General features: G+C 39.6%; 1 protein-coding gene across 4 annotated transcripts in view; it reads left to right on the top strand.

Annotated features, from left to right (window-relative positions):
• LOC106096145 (uncharacterized) overlaps positions 1 to 20,034 on the top strand; it is a 225,108-nt gene that overhangs the window by 49,613 nt on the left and 155,461 nt on the right. For 2 of the 4 annotated variants that reach the window (XM_059370578.1, XM_059370579.1), the window contains exon 2: positions 13,967 to 14,033. In XM_059370578.1, coding sequence (XP_059226561.1) covers positions 13,967 to 14,033 — 67 coding nt within the window. Of the gene's footprint in view, positions 1 to 13,580; positions 13,768 to 13,966; positions 14,034 to 17,847; positions 18,068 to 18,148; positions 18,249 to 20,034 lie in introns of those variants that run through there. The other 2 variants (XM_013263837.2, XM_013263791.2) reach the window with 2 other exon arrangements.

The raw sequence follows: 20,034 nt of genomic DNA, 5'->3' as shown, positions 1-20,034 counted from the left end.
ATTGAAGTTCTGTTCCTGTGGTATCACAATAGATGAAAACGTCTAAGTGAGCCTAATGGCAGACTGCACTCAAATCTAATCTTACCTAGTAAGGTTTATATTTTTGTGTGTAGATTGACAATCCCATGCCTCAAGCGCAGCCAAAATATTCCCTCTTTCTAAGAGTTTACCAATTGAATATTAACCATTGAACATTTATTGTTTCAAAGTTGTGATAAATCAGCCTTCAAATTCTGCGTATACATATACCTATAACATTTATCATCCTCCGAGTTGCTGAGGATTTAATTAAATCTTTTTACTTCTTTAAATATGACTGCTACAACTAATACTAGAGATACAACGGCGAATATGATCAGGATATTGTCTAGGCAACATAAGGGATTAAATATCTGTCATATTAATGCCCAAAGCCTGAATTCAAGATGATTTTTGAGAATTCTGATATTGATATAGTGTGAGTATCGGAGACGTGGCTGAATCAATCAACACCTAATGCGTTTATTGATCTTTCAGGATATAGCGTGCATAGAGCTGATAGATTACGTCGTGGGGGCGGCACCGCTCTGTATGTGAGAAACTACCTGAATACTCAGTTATGTACAAAGTCTAACCCAGGTGGCCCAATTGAGTATGTTTTTGTTGAGGTGTCTGCTGCCGATACCAAGCTCCTAGTGGGATGCGTTTATTGACCGAACAACCGTACGGATACGCGAGATTTTTTCTCTGTCCTTGAACCTCTCTCTCTTGCTTACTTAGACATTGTGGTTGCTGGGGACTTCACGGGCTTGACAAGGACACGGGCTTGACATTTGAATATCTTCCTTGGGGCTTTTGCCTGTCAATTCAACAATTCCCACGCATTTTTCCGCATCCTCCAGCACGCTTCTCGATCTCTACTTTGTTAGTGACACTTCTAAAGTCCTCCTATACGACCAACTGTCAGCCTAATGTTTTTCGAACCATGACTTGATCTTTTTATGTTATGAATTTGAGCTCACCAGGACGAGGGAAACTTATTCATATAGAGATTTTGTCCGTCTCGACCATGATTTTTTGCTTTCGAGTGCTGTGCTCATCGACTGGGATCTGATATTTCGTATGGAAACTATCGATGAACAAACTGACTTTCTACAGAGGAATATCCGTGACCTACAGGAACTTACGGTTCCACTCAAGACTAGAGAAGTGTCCTCCAGATCGAAACCGTGGTTCTTCCGGGATATTCGTTCGGCTATTCACGTGAGGAATATGTCGCATCGCAGGTGGAGACGTTTCAGGACGCCTGATTTACATGATGCCTTTCGCTCAGCAAGAGACCATGTCAATAAGTTGATTAAGATAGCGAAGAAAGACTACTATTACACACGCTTTACTTCTGCAATGGGCTCCAAGAGAACGAGGAAGGTTATTCGAGACGTAGGAATTGGGAAAGATACTAATATATGTTCAACAAACTTGGACATCAATGGGCTTAACGATGCCTTTGTTAATGTCCCACAGATCCCAGTTGATCCCAATTTCTATGGCTTCAATATCTCCCCCTCCCTCGATGACGACTCTGGTTTTGGCTTCAGCTGTATTGGTCCCACCGATGTCCTTGAGTGCGTCGCGACTGTAAAGTCTAACGCTGTCGGATCTGATGGCATTGATTCTAGATTTGTAAGACTCTTGCTCCCCCTTATTATTCCTCATGTAACCTATGTTTTCAATAGGATTTTGACCATGTGATGTCGGTATATTCATTAACGACTCTAGATTGGAAATCGTTCCTCATGCAAATAACTTGGGCGTTGTTATTAACAACACTCTGACTTGGAGTAATCATATCGACTCTGTCGTTGGTCAGGGATATTCAAAATTGCGTGCTCTCTGGGCCTCTCAGTCAGTTACTCCGCTGCGGGTTAGGTCTCTCTTGGCAAAGACTTATCTTATTCCTGGCATTCTCTACGGCTGTGAGTTGTTTGCTAATTGCGACTCGGTAAGTAGACGTAAGCTAAACACTTTTTTTAATAGCGTTACTCGTTATGTATTTGGCTTGAGACGGCGCGATTCCATCTCTGAATACTTCTTATCTCTGTATGGCGTCTCCTTACAGCACTTGTTGTTCCTAAGATCGCTTACTTTCCTGCATAAACTGATCTACACGCAGGCACCACAATATCTGTATGGATTTATTGATTTCGTCAGATCTATTAGGGGTAAAAAAATCATTCCCAAAATGTATCGGAGACTTGTTTCTGAATTGCATATGTTCATATTCGCAGTACGTCTCTGGAATTCACTTTCTAACGATCTGCAATTACTCAGTAACTCGGCAACATTTAAAACCAGACTTTGGAAACATTTTACTGCATTAAGTTGATGAATGTTAAGACTCATTTATATAATTATTTTTATTCTTTTATACTTACCTAAATTTCTTCTTTTTCGGATCAACTAAGTCTATTAATTCCTCTTTAATTGATAAATTCACTTTTGTTTTTTTTTTTTTCTTTTAAATTCAAATCTACAAAGCCAAATGTTAGTTTTTTCCGTTAGTAAGTTATTCATTCAAAATCTGTGATGTATTGTTTAACTATAGATTCTTAGTTTTAAGTGTTTACTATGTACAATTGTTGGAGATATTACCCGCACTTTAATTACAAGAATTTTATATTCTTGTTGTGCTGGTGTAAATAAATAAATTACAAATTACATATGTACGTGTCGGCAAACAACCACCAGTTGTCTTATTAAATAATAGCGATCATCGAACTTACACTGTGGAATGATATGCCGTTAGTTCTCCTAACTTTACATCAGCTGTTATAGCCAAATCTTACATTAATGCACTATAGCAAATTATCAATACGTCCTAATTAGGCGCTTGTTTGTCATTGTTCGGCAACCATCAAAGTGACAGTAAACTAATCCAAATGACAAATAATCAGAAACCGAGCGTAGAAAGGGAGTGAGAGAGGCTCTTATCACATTTACCACTGCCACTTTAACTAAATTAGTTATCTGACCAACATGAATGCGTTTCTGATGGCTCCCTTCTACACATTATCATTAATTCCATTTGCCAATTAACACCCATTCATAGAGACCTTAATAGGGAAATAGGTTAAGTCAACGTTTTGTTGTTCCGTTTACAACATGTCGATGTATTGATTTCTGGTACTACATGATACAATAAATTTGCCCATGAACCTTTCATTAAGGAGCAGAGGCAATCTTCTTACATCTCTCAATGAGTGCTGTCCGATTCATGTTCAAAGCTCAATAATAAGGGACCTCCTTTTTATAGCCGATTCCGAACGGAGTGCCATAGTGCGACACCTTTTCCTGGTACGGGAAAGCTGTGAGCAATACATTGAAGTCCGATCTGTGTGCTGGTCATTGCTGTCACGAGAAGCTTAGCTGCGAGCTACTGGGCGCCCACAGGTTGTAGATAGTGAAATGCTCTATACGGAGTAGCTGCAACGGCAATCGCGTACAATCAGCGGTATCGAGCGGAGAGTCTCACCGGCAGCACAAATGTCATTACATTCAACATTCGATAAAGCTTAGGAATAAGCACTTATTTGTAATAATAGAAAAAATCTTTATTATAACCTTGGTATTGATAAAAATGGCATTAAAAAACTGCTGGCAAAATTATCTCATGCATATGAGTGCTGTCCGTTACAAGTTTAAGCTCAATGATAAGGGACCTCCATTTTATTGGCGAGTCCGAATGGCTTGCTGCAAAACGACACCACTTAGAGAAACTGAGCATTGAGAAGGTGGTGGTGGGAAAGGCGCTAACATGTTTGAGTATAATTATACCCTCCACCATAAGATGGGGGGTATACTAATTTCGTCATTCTGTTTGTAACTACTCGAAATATTCGTCTGAGACCCCATAAAGTATATATATTCTTGATCGTCGTGACATTTTATGTCGATCTAGCCATGTCCGTCCGTCTGTCCGTCCGTCCGTCCGTCTGTCTGTCGAAAGCACGCTATCTTCCGAAGGAGTAAAGCTAGCCTCTTGAAATTTTGCACAAATACTTCTTATTAGTGTAGGTCGGTTAGTATTGTAAATGGGCCATATCGGTCCATGTTTTGATATAGCTGTCATATAAACCGATCTTGGGTCTTGACTTCTTGGGCCTCTAGAGTGCGCAATTCTTATCCGATTGGAATGAAATTTTGCACGACGTGTTTTGTTATTATATTCAACAACTGTACCAAGTATGGTTCAAATCGGTTCATAACCTGATATAGCTGCCATATAAACCGATCTTGGGTCTTGACTTCTTGAGCCTCTAGAGGGCGCAATTCTTATCCTATTGAAATGGAATTTCGCACGACGTGTTTTGTTATGATACCCAACAACTGTGCCAAGTATGGTTTAAATCGGTCCATAACCTGATATAGCTGCCATATAAACCGATCTTGGGTCTTGACTTCTTGAGCCTCTAGAGTGCGCAATTCTTATCCGATTTAAATGAATTTTTGGCACCAAGTATTTCGTTATGATATCCAACAACTGTGCCAAGTATGGTTGAAATCGGTCCATAACCTGATATAGCTGTCATATAAACAGATCTGGGGATTTGACTTCTTGAGCTTCTAGAGGGCGCAATTCCTATCCGTTTTGGCTGAAATTTTGCATGACGTATTTTATTTTTACTTTCAACAACTGTGTCAAATAAGGTTCAAATCGGTTCATAACCTGATATAGCTGCCATATAAACCGATCTGGGATCTTGACTTCTTGACCCCTAGAAGTCGCAATTATTATTACCGATATGCCTGAAATTTTGTGCGACGGATCCTCTCATGACCATCAACAAACGTGTTTATTATGGTCTGAATCGGTCTATAGCCCGATACAGATCCCATATAAATCGTTTTCTCTATTTTACTTCGTGAGCCCCAATGGGCGCAATTCTTATACGAATTGGCTGAAATTTTACACAGGTCTCCAACATATAATTTAATTGTGGTCCGAACCGGACCATATCTTGATATCGTTTTAATAGCAGAGCAACTCTTTTCTTATATCCTTTTTATACCCTCCACCATAAGATGGGGGGTATACTAATTTCGTCATTCTGTTTGTAACTACTCGAAATATTCGTCTGAGACCCCATAAAGTACATATATTCTTGATCGTCGTGACATTTTATGTCGAACTAGCCATGTCCGTCCGTCCGTCCGTCCGTCCGTCCGTCCGTCCGTCCGTCCGTCCGTCTGTCTGTCGAAAGCACGCTATCTTCCGAAGGAGTAAAGCTAGCCTCTTGAAATTTTGCACAAATACTTCTTATTAGTGTAGGTCGGTTGGTATTGTAAATGGGCCATATCGGTCCATGTTTTGATATAGCTGCCATATAAACCGATCTTAGGTCTTGACTTCTTGAGCCTCTAGAGTGCGCAATTCTTATCTGATTCGAATGAAATTTTGTACGGCGTGTTTTTTATGATATCCAACAACTGTGCCAAGTATGGTTCAAATCGGTCCATAACCTGATATAGCTGCCATATAAACCGATCTTGGGTCTTGACTTCTTGAGCCTCTAGAGGGCGCAATTCTTATCCGATTGAAATGAAATTTTGCACGACGTGTTTTGTTATGATATCCAACAACTGTGCCAAGTATGGTTCAAATCGGTTCATAACCTGATATAGCTGTCATATAAACCGATCTTGGGTCTTGACTTCTTGGGCCTCTAGAGTGCGCAATTCTTATCCGATTGGAATGAAATTTTGCACGACGTGTTTTGTTATTATATTCAACAACTGTACCAAGTATGGTTCAAATCGGTTCATAACCTGATATAGCTGCCATATAAACCGATCTTGGGTCTTGACTTCTTGAGCCTCTAGAGGGCGCAATTCTTATCCTATTGAAATGGAATTTCGCACGACGTGTTTTGTTATGATACCCAACAACTGTGCCAAGTATGGTTTAAATCGGTCCATAACCTGATATAGCTGCCATATAAACCGATCTTGGGTCTTGACTTCTTGAGCCTCTAGAGTGCGCAATTCTTATCCGATTTAAATGAATTTTTGGCACCAAGTATTTCGTTATGATATCCAACAACTGTGCCAAGTATGGTTGAAATCGGTCCATAACCTGATATAGCTGTCATATAAACAGATCTGGGGATTTGACTTCATGAGCTTCTAGAGGGCGCAATTCCTATCTGTTTTGGCTGAAATTTTGCATGACGTATTTTATTTTTACTTTCAACAACTGTGTCAAATAAGGTTCAAATCGGTTCATAACCTGATATAGCTGCCATATAAACCGATCTGGGATCTTGACTTCTTGACCCCTAGAAGTCGCAATTATTATTACCGATATGCCTGAAATTTTGTGCGACGGATCCTCTCATGACCATCAACAAACGTGTTTATTATGGTCTGAATCGGTCTATAGCCCGATACAGATACCATATAAATCGTTTTCTCTATTTTACTTCGTGAGCCCCAATGGGCGCAATTCTTATACGAATTGGCTGAAATTTTACACAGGTCTCCAACATATAATTTAATTGTGGTCCGAACCGGACCATATCTTGATATCGTTTTAATAGCAGAGCAACTCTTTTCTTATATCCTTTTTTTGCCTAAGAAGAGATGCCGGGAAAAGAACTCGACAAATGCGATCCATGGTGGAGGGTATATAAGATTCGGCCCGGCCGAACTTAGCACGCTTTTACTTGTTTTTATTCTAATATTTTTTAGCACTGTTCAACTAAGATAATATGTCATTATTTTTTGACAACTTGTATGCTTAGGCATAAGTAATTATTTTTGTACTATTGGTATGCTTGTGCGGAAGGACTTTCCTCCTTGGACATCGCCATATAAAAGTAATTAGTTAATAGTTTTTGAATGAGCTTACCTTTCTGGTTATTTTGTAATGAGAGTTTTTGCTGGGCGGGCGGCTCCGGCTCTAGCACAAATACTCAGAGCCTATGATGCTCGATATGACAAGGTGTGTTATTGGCGCCTTTAAATAACCAATGACCACCATGTTTTCGCGGCGATAGGTCCTTTGAACCGGAAAGAGCTCGCTCACTTACAGAAGCTTGACAAGGATTGCCATCTCCACATGAAAATGTGACTACAACAACAACCTGTTTGAGGAGCAGTTTGTACATCGCATAATTCCTCACAAATGTACCCAGCACTTGGAGGGGAGACGGACATGCAACCTCTGCGCTACGGTGGCTTCCAAGGTACATAACAAACATATATTTTTGAACAACGATATGTTTTTGTTTGTTCGACATCTCGGGTTATAAAATTTTAAATTGATAATCAAGCTCGAGGTCTGGTCTGCTGTCTGCTGAGTGTTATTTGAATTCCTTAATTTGAAGTCTAATTTGCGCTCAGATATTCTCGATTTTTGTAGGATTCCTGTCATTCCAACATATTATCTTTTGCATTTGTCCTGTTAATTTCCTTCGCAATTTATTCGATACACTACGTTGTGCTGCTCTAGTTTGGTATGTCTTTGATTTTGGATTTGTGAATTTAAGGGTATGACTTGGTTTGTGTGTTATGGTATATTTTCCTGGTTATTCATTTATGACTGCTCGATTCGTTCTGAGATTTTTTGAATATATGTCAACGATTTACAGGTTTTTGGCTGTCTGTCCTCTTGATGTTTCTCATTTGGGGTCTTCTGGTTTGAGCCCATCAAGCTATACATCGCATTAATCAGGAAGATGATTTTTTTTATCAAAATGTCATTTATCCATTTTATGTTCTCCTCATGGAATTCTTCGTTACTGATGCCTAATACCCTGTGTACCAGGTTCATGGCCTTGTTTATTATTATGCTTTACGGAAGTTTGGAGAAAAAGTTCATGATTTGGTTTTTGATATCAATTTTACTTTAGTTTCCCAGCATTCTTAGAGATGTTAGTCAGGAAGATCTACGTGCTACAGCAGAGTAGGCTACCGAAAGTGGTCTAGGCGTAAATCCGTGCAAGACAGAAATAGTTCTTTTCAGCAGGATATACAAGTTATCTACAGTGGCACCCGTCTCATTGGGAGGAGTGAATGTTCCATTAAATGAAAGCGCAAAATACCTGGGTGTTGTGCTGGACAAGAAATTTAACTTCTAATCCAACATTTTGGAAAGGGCAAGAACGGCCACTCTTGCCCTATACACCTGAGAGAGGGCCATTGGCAAAAGTTGGGGATGTATTGTTAGACCTATAATACTATATGGTGTTGTGGTCTGGTGGATGGCCCTTCAAAAGTCCACCTACTGTTCTATACTCAACCGGATCCAAAGGATGGCTTGTTTGTGCATCACTGCTGCACTGAGTACGATACCATCTGATACACTGAACTTAATTCTACATCTAATGCCTCTGGACATTGTGGCTAGACAAATTGCTGCGACCACTGCTGTGAGGCTAAGGGAGTTATCTCGTTGATCATGTGGCGGCTACGAACATTGTGTTATTCTTGATACAATATCCGATGTTTCAAGCAATGTGAATTACACCCTACCTGAGTCGCTTTTTGATAAAAATAACTGTTCCACTATTCTTGATAGAGCCGATTGGAACTATGATATCCCTGGTAATAGAAGTTACATAGACTTCTATACGGGTGGTTACAAACTAGACGACCAGGTGGGCTTTGGGGTGTACTCTAAAGATCTAGAACTGGTCATATCGAAAAGGTTACCCGACCACTGCATTGTGTATAAAACAGAGATCCTTGCAATTAAGGAAGTGGTGGAATGGCTAAGATATAATGTCCTTACGAGGATTTGCACAAATATCTTCTCAGACAGTCAGGCAGCCATTAAATCTCTGGAGAACATATTTCTGACCACAAAAACCGCCCTCGACAGTCGCAGATCTCTTAACGAGATAGCTGAATAGTTTAAAATTTACCTGTTCTGGGTGCCGGGCCACAAAGATATCCCAGGGAATTGTAAAGCGGACGAGTTTGCGAGACTAGTTACTACTAGGACCAAGGACAACGAGTGAAAGATGGTCACAAAGAGGGGGCTGTGAGCATTCCAAAACTATGTGGGCATTCCAAATCTAGACTTGAAGAGGTGTACTACTTTGCTGTCACTGACTAGAACAGACGTCTCAGTCATTGTATCTTTCATGACAGCTCACTGTCTAATCGGAAAACATGCTGACAGACTGAAGGTTGCAAGCAACGACTTTTGCAGAAGCTGTGAGGGCATCGAAGAAGAAGAGACAATAGAACACCTTCTGTGTGTGTGTCCCGCACTAGCAGTCAGAAGGAGTTCCACTTTAGGTTCTCATTTCTTTGATAACCTGTCTCATTTAGCAGATGTGAACGTTCGTTGTTGGGTCTTTTAGACACTTAGAGTGTTTGAGAAAAAAATGCTTTGTAATATTTATGAACCAATTTGCCGTCGTATGAACCGCGAATTGTATGAGCTGTATGACGACGCACAGTGGGATGAATTGAAAAAAAGTATAAAAAATATGCCAGTTGAAAATGGATGAACTCTCCGGGTGCCTCTTGGCAGGGTTAGGTTAGGTTGAAGAGGGGTGTGGATATTTATCCCGCATGCCACTATGCACATACCCCTAAGCCAGTAATCGGCTTGCTGTAGAGGCCACCGTAGCGCAGGGGTTAGCATGTCCGCCTATGACGCTGAACGCCTGGGCTCGAATCCTGGCGAGACCATCAGAAAAAGTTTTCAGCATTGGTTTTCCCCTCCTAATGCTGGCAACATTTGTGAGGTACTATGCCATGTAGAACTTCTTTCCAAAGAGGTGTCGAACTGCGGTACTCCGTTTGGACTCGGCTATAAAAAGAAGGCCCCTTATCATTGAGCTTAAACTTGAATCGGACTGCAATCATTGAATAAATAAGAAAACTGCAGCGTAACTGCAAGTCTTTTGAAGGCGATCACTGTAATACACGCCAACCGAGATGACCAAAACTCCGATAGAAAGATCATGTGATGAAACCAATCTCGAAACTTGGTGTCAGAGATTGGAGAAGGAGTGCAGTAGATTGTGGCGCTTGTAAATCTATTCCAAATTCAGCTAATGGGACAAATAATCTGTCATAGTTATCTTATTTATACCAAGTAAAAGCGTGCTTAGTTCAGCCGGGCCGAATCTTATATACCCTCCACCATGGATCGCATTTGTCGAGTTCTTTTCCCGGCATCTCTTCTTAGGCAAAAAAGGATAAAAGAAAAGATTTGCTCTGCTATTAGAGCGATATCAAGATATGGTCCGGTTCGGACTATAATTAAATTATATGTTGGAGACCTGTGTATAATGTCAGCCAATTCGAATAAGAATTGCGCCCTTTGGGTGCTCAAGAAGTAAATAGAGAGATCGATTTATATGGGAGATGTATCAGGCTATAGACCGATTCAGACCATAATAAACACGAATGTTGATGGTCATGAGAGGATCCGTCGTAAAATTTAAAAAAAAAAAATTAAATTTCAGCCAAATCGGATAATAATTGCGACCTCTAGAGGCTCAAGAAATCAAGATCCAAGATCGGTTTATATGGCAGCTATATCAGGTTATAATCCGATTTGAACCTAATTTATCACAGTTGTTAAAAATCATAGCAAACCATGTCATGCAAAATTTCATTCCAATCGGATAAGAATTGCGCCCTCTAGAGGCTCAAGAAGTCAAGACCCAAGATCGGTTTATATGGCAGCTATATCAGGTTATTGGCCGATTTGAACTATTCTTAATACAGTTGTTGGAAGTCATAGCAAAACAGGTCGTGCAAAATTTCATTCCAATCGGATGAGAATTGCGCCCTCTAGAGGCTCAAGAAGTCAAGACCCAAAATCGGTTTATATGGCAGCTATATCAAAACATGGACCCATATGGCTCATTTACAATCCCAACCGACCTACGCTAATAAGAAGTATTTATGCAAAATTTCAAGCGGCTAGCTTTACTCCTTCGAAATTTAGCGTGCTTTCGACATACAGACGGACGGACATGGCTAGATCGACATAAAATGTCACGACGATCAAGAATATATACTTTATGGGGTCTGAGACGAATATTTCGAGTAGTTACAAACAGACGGACGAAATTAGTATACCCCCATCCTATGGTGGAGGGTATAAAAATGAATTTGGGGTTGTTTGTTTGTCTGTTCCGTATCGACTCAAAAACGGCTGAACCGATTTTCTTGAAATTTTCACAGTTGGTGCATAATAATCACGTGGTGAAAATATGGTAATAAATTTTTTCATATCTGAAGGGGGGGCGGACCCTCCCCCTCACCCAAATTTTCAAAAACGCCAGATTTGGAGATAGGCGGTGCGATTTAAGCGAAAATTTGTGTGCTCTCTTAAATTTACCTAAAAATTAAAAATTGGTATCTAAATTTCGGATGGGGTACCTAGGGGGCCGCCCCACCCCAAAACCTATATATTAAGACCAATCACGATAAATATGGGACTAAAATGAAAGGTAGTTAAGATTAGAAAACCTATCTGATATCCAAATGTGGGACCAAGTTTCTGGGGGTCCTCCCCTTCCCAAATAGCGCTTTTTTACTGACCATGGCAATATGAGGCTCATATAAATGGTTTTTGAGTGCAAAATACGTATCTGATATCCAAATGTGGAACCAAGTGTTTAGGGTGCGCCCTCTCTCAAAATAACCCCCAAACAGGACAAATTTACGACCATAGCAATATGGGTCTCAAATGAAAGGTCTTTGAGAGTAAAGCACGAATCAAAAATCAATATTCGGGAAAAAATTTCTATGGGGCTACACCACCCCCGTTACACCATCCAAATAGGACGTATTTGCTGACAATTGCACTATAGGGCTCAAATAAGAGGTATTTTAGAGTAGAACACGAATATGATATATATTTTCAGGGCCAAGTCACTGAGTAGCCGCCCCATCCCCCAAACCGGTCATGTTTGAAGACTATGGAAATATGGGACTCAAATGAAAGGAATTCGGGAGTAGACCACGAATCTGATATCAACATTCGGGACCAGCTGTGTAGGGGACGTCCCACCCCCACAACAACACCCAAATAGGACGTATTTGCTCACCATGACAATTTGGGTCTTAAAGAGAGTGGAGCTCGATATTGATAGTTCTTAGGGCCCATACCCCGAAACGGACATATTGCTGACTTTTGCAATAAAGGGTTTAAATAAAAGGTGTTTGAGAGAAGAAAACGAATTTGATATCCTATTTTGAAGCCAATGGCAATTTAGGGTTCAAATAAATGATATTTGAAAGTAGAGCAAAATGCTGATATATTTGCAGGGTTAAGTGTTTGGGGGACCACCCCACTTCCCAAAATACCCCTAAATAGGGCATATTTACAGACGATGCCAATGTGGGGCTCTAATGAAAGGTATTGGGGAGTAGACCACAAAATTGATACCCACTTTCGGGACCAATTTTCTGGGCGTCTACCCCTTTACCCAAAACACCCCCCAAAGAGTACAAATTTACCGACCATGCTAATATGTGTCTCAAATGAAAGGTGTGGAGCAAAGTGGTGGCGGCCATTGATTATCATCATTAAACTCAGAGTATCATGAAAATGCACTTCCCTCGATTTAGCTTACTTCGAAAGCAACTGATTGTTATGCTCATAGATAGCTACCATATGCGTGAGAGTTAATGCCTGCGGATACATACGAACGAGTATATGGTTGGGAACAGTGTTGCCGTTGTTGGTAGGTTGCTACCAAAATTGGTAGATTTTTATTCTCTTGGTAGTTTGGTAGGCTGGCCTCAATTTTTGGTAGGCTTTTGCAACATGTAAATACCAAGATAATTACTTAAAAAATCGCCGGGGAAAACTCAAAATGACTTCACTTCTTGTCGATTCTGTTTACTCGTTAAGATTGCAGAATAAAAACATGGATGTCGAAGGGCTAAATTCTGTTACAAGAGGTCTCACTGTTTTAAATTTCAGGTTGCTTTATCAAGATATATTGGGTTGCCCAAAAAGTAATTGCGGATTTTTCATATAGTCGGCGTTGACAAATTTTTTCAAAGGCTTGTGACTCTGTAATTGCATTCTTTCATCTGTCATTTATCAGCTGTTACTTTTAGCTTACTTTAGAAAAAAGTGTATAAAAAGTATATTTGATTAAAGTTCATTCGAAGTTTTATTAAAAATGCATTTACTTTCTTTTAAAAAATCCGCAATTACTTTTTGGGCAACCAATAGGTCATCTTTGAACTTTAAGCTGTAGAGTGATTTCAACCAAGAGACGGACGGACATGTCTAGATCATCTATGAATGTAACGAAGATCTAGTTCCTATACATTAAAGAGTTGGTAATGTATAAGGCGATGTATTGCAAAGGTCACCCCTTGGTGGGTATAAAAACATTATGGCTCGAAGAATGTTTGGTAGGTTTGGTAGAATTTTACTAAAATTTTGGTAGAAAATAGTTTTCTTAAGTGGCAACACTGGTTGGGAGTATATTCGATAAGATTATTCGCACTTAAAATAATCGCAATACGTATGAAACAACAACCAAACTCTAGTAAGAACTTATGGCCTGAAATGACCATTTGCTTTTCAAACAAAGATCGTTGAATTGCCATTAAAGACCAATAAACTTTTGCCAAGAATCGAAGACGAAGCAGAAAAAAAAACTGTGTTACATTATAGTAAAATAGGTCAAAAAGAGAAAAAAGCGAATTTGAAAAAAAAAAACAAACGAAATTAAGATGGTCTTTAGTCTGTTCTTTTACATCTTCCTGGTGATGGCCATGGCAATGATTGTGCGGGTAAACAAAGCAGACCATAACAATCAATTAGTGGGAAAGGAACTAAACATTTTGGACGTTTCTTCTTTTTAGAATCATTTCATTTAAGGCTTCTTAAGTTATTTTTGAAAATTGTTCCAAAAATTTGTTCCTACCTTAGGAAATTGTTTTGACCGATCTTTGCAATATTTTATTTTCACGAACTTTTGTTTTATTGTAGATATTCATACGAGTCATGTGCCTGGGTCCTGAAGAAATTTCGGATACTCGTCGTTCCAGCAATGCAGGTATGTTCAGTTGACTGATTTTATTTTTCAAACCATTAATTGAAATTGAAAAGCCATGCCGATATGACTAAATTATAACCTACACCCTAGATTTATTCAAAGTCATAACAGAACACAACATGCAAAATTATTGCCAAATCGGACAAAAATTGTGGCTTGTAAGAAGTCAAATCGGGAGATCTGTTTATATGGGAGCTGTATCAGGTTATAGACCGATTTGGACCGTACTTGACACAAATGTTGTCATAACAGAATACTACATGCAAATCGGACAAAAAATGCGGCTTCCAGAGGCTCAAGAAGTCAAATCAGGAGATCGGTTGCCATGGGAGCTATATCAGGTTATAAACCGATTAAGACCATATTTGGCACAGTTGATGGAAGTTGGAGCAGAACACCACATGCACTACACTTTCAGCCAAATAGGACAAAAATTGCGTCTTCCAGAGCCTCAAGAAGTCAAATCAGGAGATCGGTTGCTATGGGAGCTATATCAAGTTATAAACCAATTTGGACCTTACTTGGAACAGTTGTTAGAAGCCTTAAGAAAATACTATGTGCAAAATTTAAGTCAAATCGGATGAAAATTAAGCCTTCCAGAGGCTCAAGAAGTCAAATCAGGAGGTCGGTTTATGTGGGAGCTATATCAGGTTATAGACCGATTTGGACCGTACTTGACACAGTTATTGGAAGTGGTAGCAGAACACTACATGCAAAGTTTTAGCCTTATCGGACAAAAATTGCTGCTTCCAGGGTCTCAAGAAATCAAATCGGGAAATCGGTTTATATTGGAGCTATATCTAAATCTGAACCCATATGGTCCATTTGCAATCCCCAACGACCTACATCAATATTAAGTATTTGTGCAAATTTTCAAGCGGCTAGCTTTACGCGTTCGATCGCTATCGTGATTTCGAAAGACGGACAGACAGACGGACGGACACGTCTAGATCGAGTTATAATGTTATGACGATTAAGAATATATATACTTTATGGGGTCTTAGACGAATATTTCAAGGTGTTACAAACGGAATGACTAGATTACAAAAAACCTGGGAGGACGCCCCATCCAAAACCCATCCGAACGGACATATTTACTGATTGCGACAATATTGGTATCAAATGAATTGTATTTAAGAGTAGAGTACGAAATTGGCATACAAATTTCACCCTAAGTGTCGGAGGTCCCGCACCTCCAAAAACACCACCCAACAGAATACTTTTACCGCTTTAGGCAATCTTATATATAAAAATCAATTTGTGTTTGTTTGTATGTTTGTGTGTTCCTTATAGACTCAGAAACGGCAGAACCGATTTTCTTCAAATTTTCACAGATGGTGCCCAATGACCCCGTGGTGAAAACAGGGTATTTTTTGATATCTGAAGGGGGGTGGACCCTCCCCCTTACCCTAATTTTCAGAAACGCCAGATCTCGGAGATGGGTGGTACGATATAAGCGACATTTTGTGTGCTCTCATATAGTACCCTAAAAATAAAAATTTGGTATCCAAATTTCGGATGGGGTACCTAGGGGGGCTGCCCCTCCCTAAAACCTACTAAACATATATTTAGACCAATCACGACAATATGGGACTCAAATGAAAGGTATTTAGGATAAGAAAACGTATCTGATATCCTATTGTCGGACCAAGTGCTAGGGGGACTACCCCAAGCCCCAAAACACCCCTAAATCGGACATATTTACCGACCATGGCAATATGGGACTCAAATGAAAGGTATTTGCAAGTAGAATACGAATCTGATATCCAAATGTGGGACCACGTTCTGGGGTCCACCCATTCCCCAAAACACCCCCCAAACTAGACTTATTTACTGACCATGGGAATATGAAGCTTAAATAAAAGGTATTTGTATGTAGAATACGAATCTGATATCCAAATATGGGACCAAGTGTTTGGAGGACCGCCTCCCACCAAAAACATCCCCCAAAGGGGACAAATTTACGACCATAGCAATATGGGGCTCAAATGAAAGGTATTTGGGAGAAAAGCACGAATTTGATATGAATATTCGGGAAAAGTGTCTATGGGGCCACGACACCCCCACAACACCACCCAACACCACGAATCCGATATATATTTTCAAGGCCAACTCACTGAGTGGCCGCCATCCCCCAAAACATCCCCCAAGCCGGTCATGTTTGCCGACTATGGAAATATGGGGCTCAATTAAAGGTATGTGGGAGTAGACCACGTATCTGATATCAACATTAGGAGCCAACTGTCTAGCGGACGTCCCACCACCATAACAACCCCCAAATAGGACGTATTTGCTCACCAAGACAATTTGGGTCTTAAAGAGAGTGGCACTAAATATTCATAGTTTTTAGGACCAATACCCCAAACCGGACATATTTGCTGACTTTTACAATAAGGAGTTGAAATGAGATTACAAAACGAATTTGATGTCCAATTTTGAGGGTAATGGCAATATGGGGTTCAAATAAATGATATATAGATATATGAGAATAGAGCATGTTGCTGATATATTTTCTGGGCTTAGTGTTTGGGGGACCACCCCAATCCCCAAAACACCTCTAAATCGGGCATATTTATCGACCATGTCAATGTGGAGCTAAAATGAAAAGTATTGGGGGGTTATAATGGCCAAGTGTTTCAGGGCCACACATCTATACCGACTATAGCAATATAAAGCTCAAATGTGATTTTTGGGAGTAGAGTATGAATCCAAAATCCACTTTTGGGGCAATGGGTTTGGCTAATCCAATCCACCACCAAAACCAACAGAATGAAGTGGATCTAACATCCAAACTTAAAATGGGCGGGCCCTCCCCTTACCCTATTTTCAAAAACGCTAGATCTCAGAAATGGGTGGGGCGATTTAAGCGAAATTTAATTTGTTTATAATAACTCGAAAACAGAAATTTGGTATACTTATTTTATGTGGGATGTCGAGGGTGTTCACCCCACATCCAAAGCCCACCAAATGGAAATGAAGACCACTTATAACAATGTTAGGCTCAAATGAAAGGTATTTGAGACTACAGCACGAATATGATACAGGGGGTCCACCTCACCCCCCAAAAACACCCCCATACCGAGCATATACACCAACAAAAGCAGTATATGGCTGAAAGAAATTGGGAATTCGTCTCAATGTGGATATCATATTGGTGCTCTAATATGATATCCATATTGAGACGAAATATCTAAAAGGCCGTACCAGCATCCTCAAACAGGACTATTTTCGTGACAGTGCCAATATAGGGCCCAGATAAAATGAGTGAGTGAAAGAAGGCGCAGCGGAGCGGGCCCAGTCCCGCTAGTATATCCTAAAGAAAGGGGCCAGTCTAACGGACACAGGTTGTAATTCAATATCAGGTGCTGGAGATTTAAAGGAGTCGAAACTTTTGATTATCCAAAGAGTTTTGGCTTCAGACACTATTTACTCAGCAATCCCATATCAGTGTTCCCCGGGAAATTTGTATCTATAAGTAGTAATTCCTCACTAGACATTATCTATTTACTGAATGCATTTCGTCTCTTACAACCTAAGCTTTGGCATCTCAAAGTTCATTCATTAACTCATTCATTTAAATTTCCGTTACTTAACGAAGTCAGAAAGCCACAGCAGACAATGTTAACACTTTACATGTCATGTTAGCCATTGCTAACATCGCTTACACAGAGAGATAGAAAAAGCTTTAATTCGAAGCTGCAAAACAATCCAGAGATAAGATAAGAAGCAAAGAAAAAAAAAGAAAAAAAAACAAACAAACATCTTTGGATAGAAAATACCAAAGATAAGTATCGGCATTAGCAGAAATCCCAACAAGAGTATAGGGCAAAGAGCTCCTCCATTTAAGTTGTTCATACTTTTGAAATTTTGAAGCATTTTTAAAATAAAATCCCAGTTTGTAAATAATTGTTACAAAATTGCAAGAGCTTCGGTAAACATAAATAGAGAAAACAGATCACAAAAAAACCTAAACTGCCGCAATGTATATGAGTGACATTATCTATCTGGCATTTCTGATGATCCTGCTGTTTATCGTAAGTCATCAAAAGAAAACAAAAAGTGTTATTGAATTGTAAATGACGCAGCGTTATTGTTTATCTTTCTGCATTCCTTAGATCATTTATAAAGGATTCTCCTTTGGAACACGGGTTCATCCAGCAGGAGATCAACATCGAGATTCTTTGTATTACAATCGTCATTGCTTCACAAGAGCAGGTTTGTTTAAATTTTTTTCTTTTTGAATTTATTTACTACTAGCTGACCCGGGCCCGCTCCGCTGCGCCTTCTTTTACTTTATAAAGGGTGATTTTTTTGAGGTTAGGATTTTCATGCATTAGTATTTGACAGATCACGTGGGATTTCAGACATGGTGTCAAAGAGAAAGATGCTCAGTATGCTTTGACATTTCATCATGAATAGACTTACTAACGAGCAACGCTTGCAAATCATTGAATTTTATTACCAAAATCAGTGTTCGGTTCGAAATGTGTTCAAATTTTGACAAATTTTGTTCAGCGATGAGGCTCATTTCAGCAACCAGAAGCCGTTCAAGAACTGCCCATGCATCCCGAAAAATGCACTGTTTGGTGTGGTTTGTACGCTGGTGGAATCATTGGATCTTATTTTTTCAAAGATGCTGTTGGACGCAACGTTACGGTGAATGAACACATTTCGAACCGAACACTGATTTTGGTAATAAAATTCAATGATTTGCAAGCGTTGCTCGTTAGTAAGTCTATTCATGATGAAATGTCAAATCATACTGAGCATCTTTCTCTTTGACACCATGTCTGAAATCCCACGTGATCTGTCAAATACTAATGCATGAAAATCCTAACCTCAAAAAAATCACCCTTTATGAAATAAAAGTTTCCTTGGAATATTTGTTTTTGACAATTAAAGATCTTTAAGTGAAATACCATGCAAACTTGGCGAACAGTTTAGCAATATGAGTGCCTTTATCTGAATTGGTCTACGAATTTAAGATTGGATGTAAAGTGTACTCTATTCTTAAAATACTTCATTTCAGCCCGATATTCTCATGATGTCTGATTTAGTGGTGTTTTCGGGGGAGAGGTGGTCCCCCAGATACTTGGCCTGAAAAAATATCATCATCGTGCTCTTCTCTCAAATACCATTTATTTAAACCCCATATTGCCATTGGCTTAAGAGGAGTTTACAGGATGAGGCGTCTCAGCAAACACATGGCCCCAAAATAGGTTATCAAATTCGTTTTCTAATCTCAAAAACCTTTCATTTGAGCCACATATTGGCATGATCGAAAATTTTTCTACCTTTGTTGGTGTTTTGGAAAAGGGGTGATGCCCTAAATACATGGTCTTACATTTGGATATCAAATTCGTATTCTACTCCCAAATACCTTTATTGTGATGGTCAGTAAAAAAGACTTCCAGAAAATTGGTCCCGAAAATGGGTATCAATTCTTGCTCTACCCCCCCAATTCCATTAATTTAAGCTCCACATTGACATGGTTGGTAAATATGCCCGATTTCGGGGTGTTTTGGGGATTGGGGTGGTCCCCCAAACACTAAGCCCGGAAAATATATCAGCAACGTGTTCTATTCTCATATATCTATATATCATTTATTTGAACCCCATATTGTCATTGGCCTCAAAATTGGATATCAAATTCGTTTTCAAATCTCATTAAAACTCCTTATTGCAAAAATCAGCAAATATGTCCGGTTTGGGGTATTGGTCCTAAAAACTATGAATATTTAGTGCCACTCTCTTTAAGACCCAAATTGTCTTGGTGAGCAAAAATGTCCTATTTGGGGGTTGTTATGGTGGTGGGACGTCCGCTAGACATTTGGCCCCTAATGTTGATATCAGACACGTGGTCTACTCCAACATACCTTTAATTTGAGGCCCATATTTCCATAGTCAGCAAACATGATCGGCTTGGGGGGGAGGTGTTTTGGGGAATGGGCGGCCACTCAGTGAGTTGGCCTTGAAAATATATATCGGATTCGTGTTCCAC

This window comes from Stomoxys calcitrans, chromosome 5 (genome assembly GCF_963082655.1).
Source record: "Stomoxys calcitrans chromosome 5, idStoCalc2.1, whole genome shotgun sequence".
In the NCBI taxonomy this organism is placed as follows: Eukaryota; Metazoa; Arthropoda; class Insecta; order Diptera; family Muscidae; genus Stomoxys; species Stomoxys calcitrans.
Note: the sequence above shows the minus strand (reverse complement) of the source record. Positions and strands in the feature narration are given on the sequence as shown.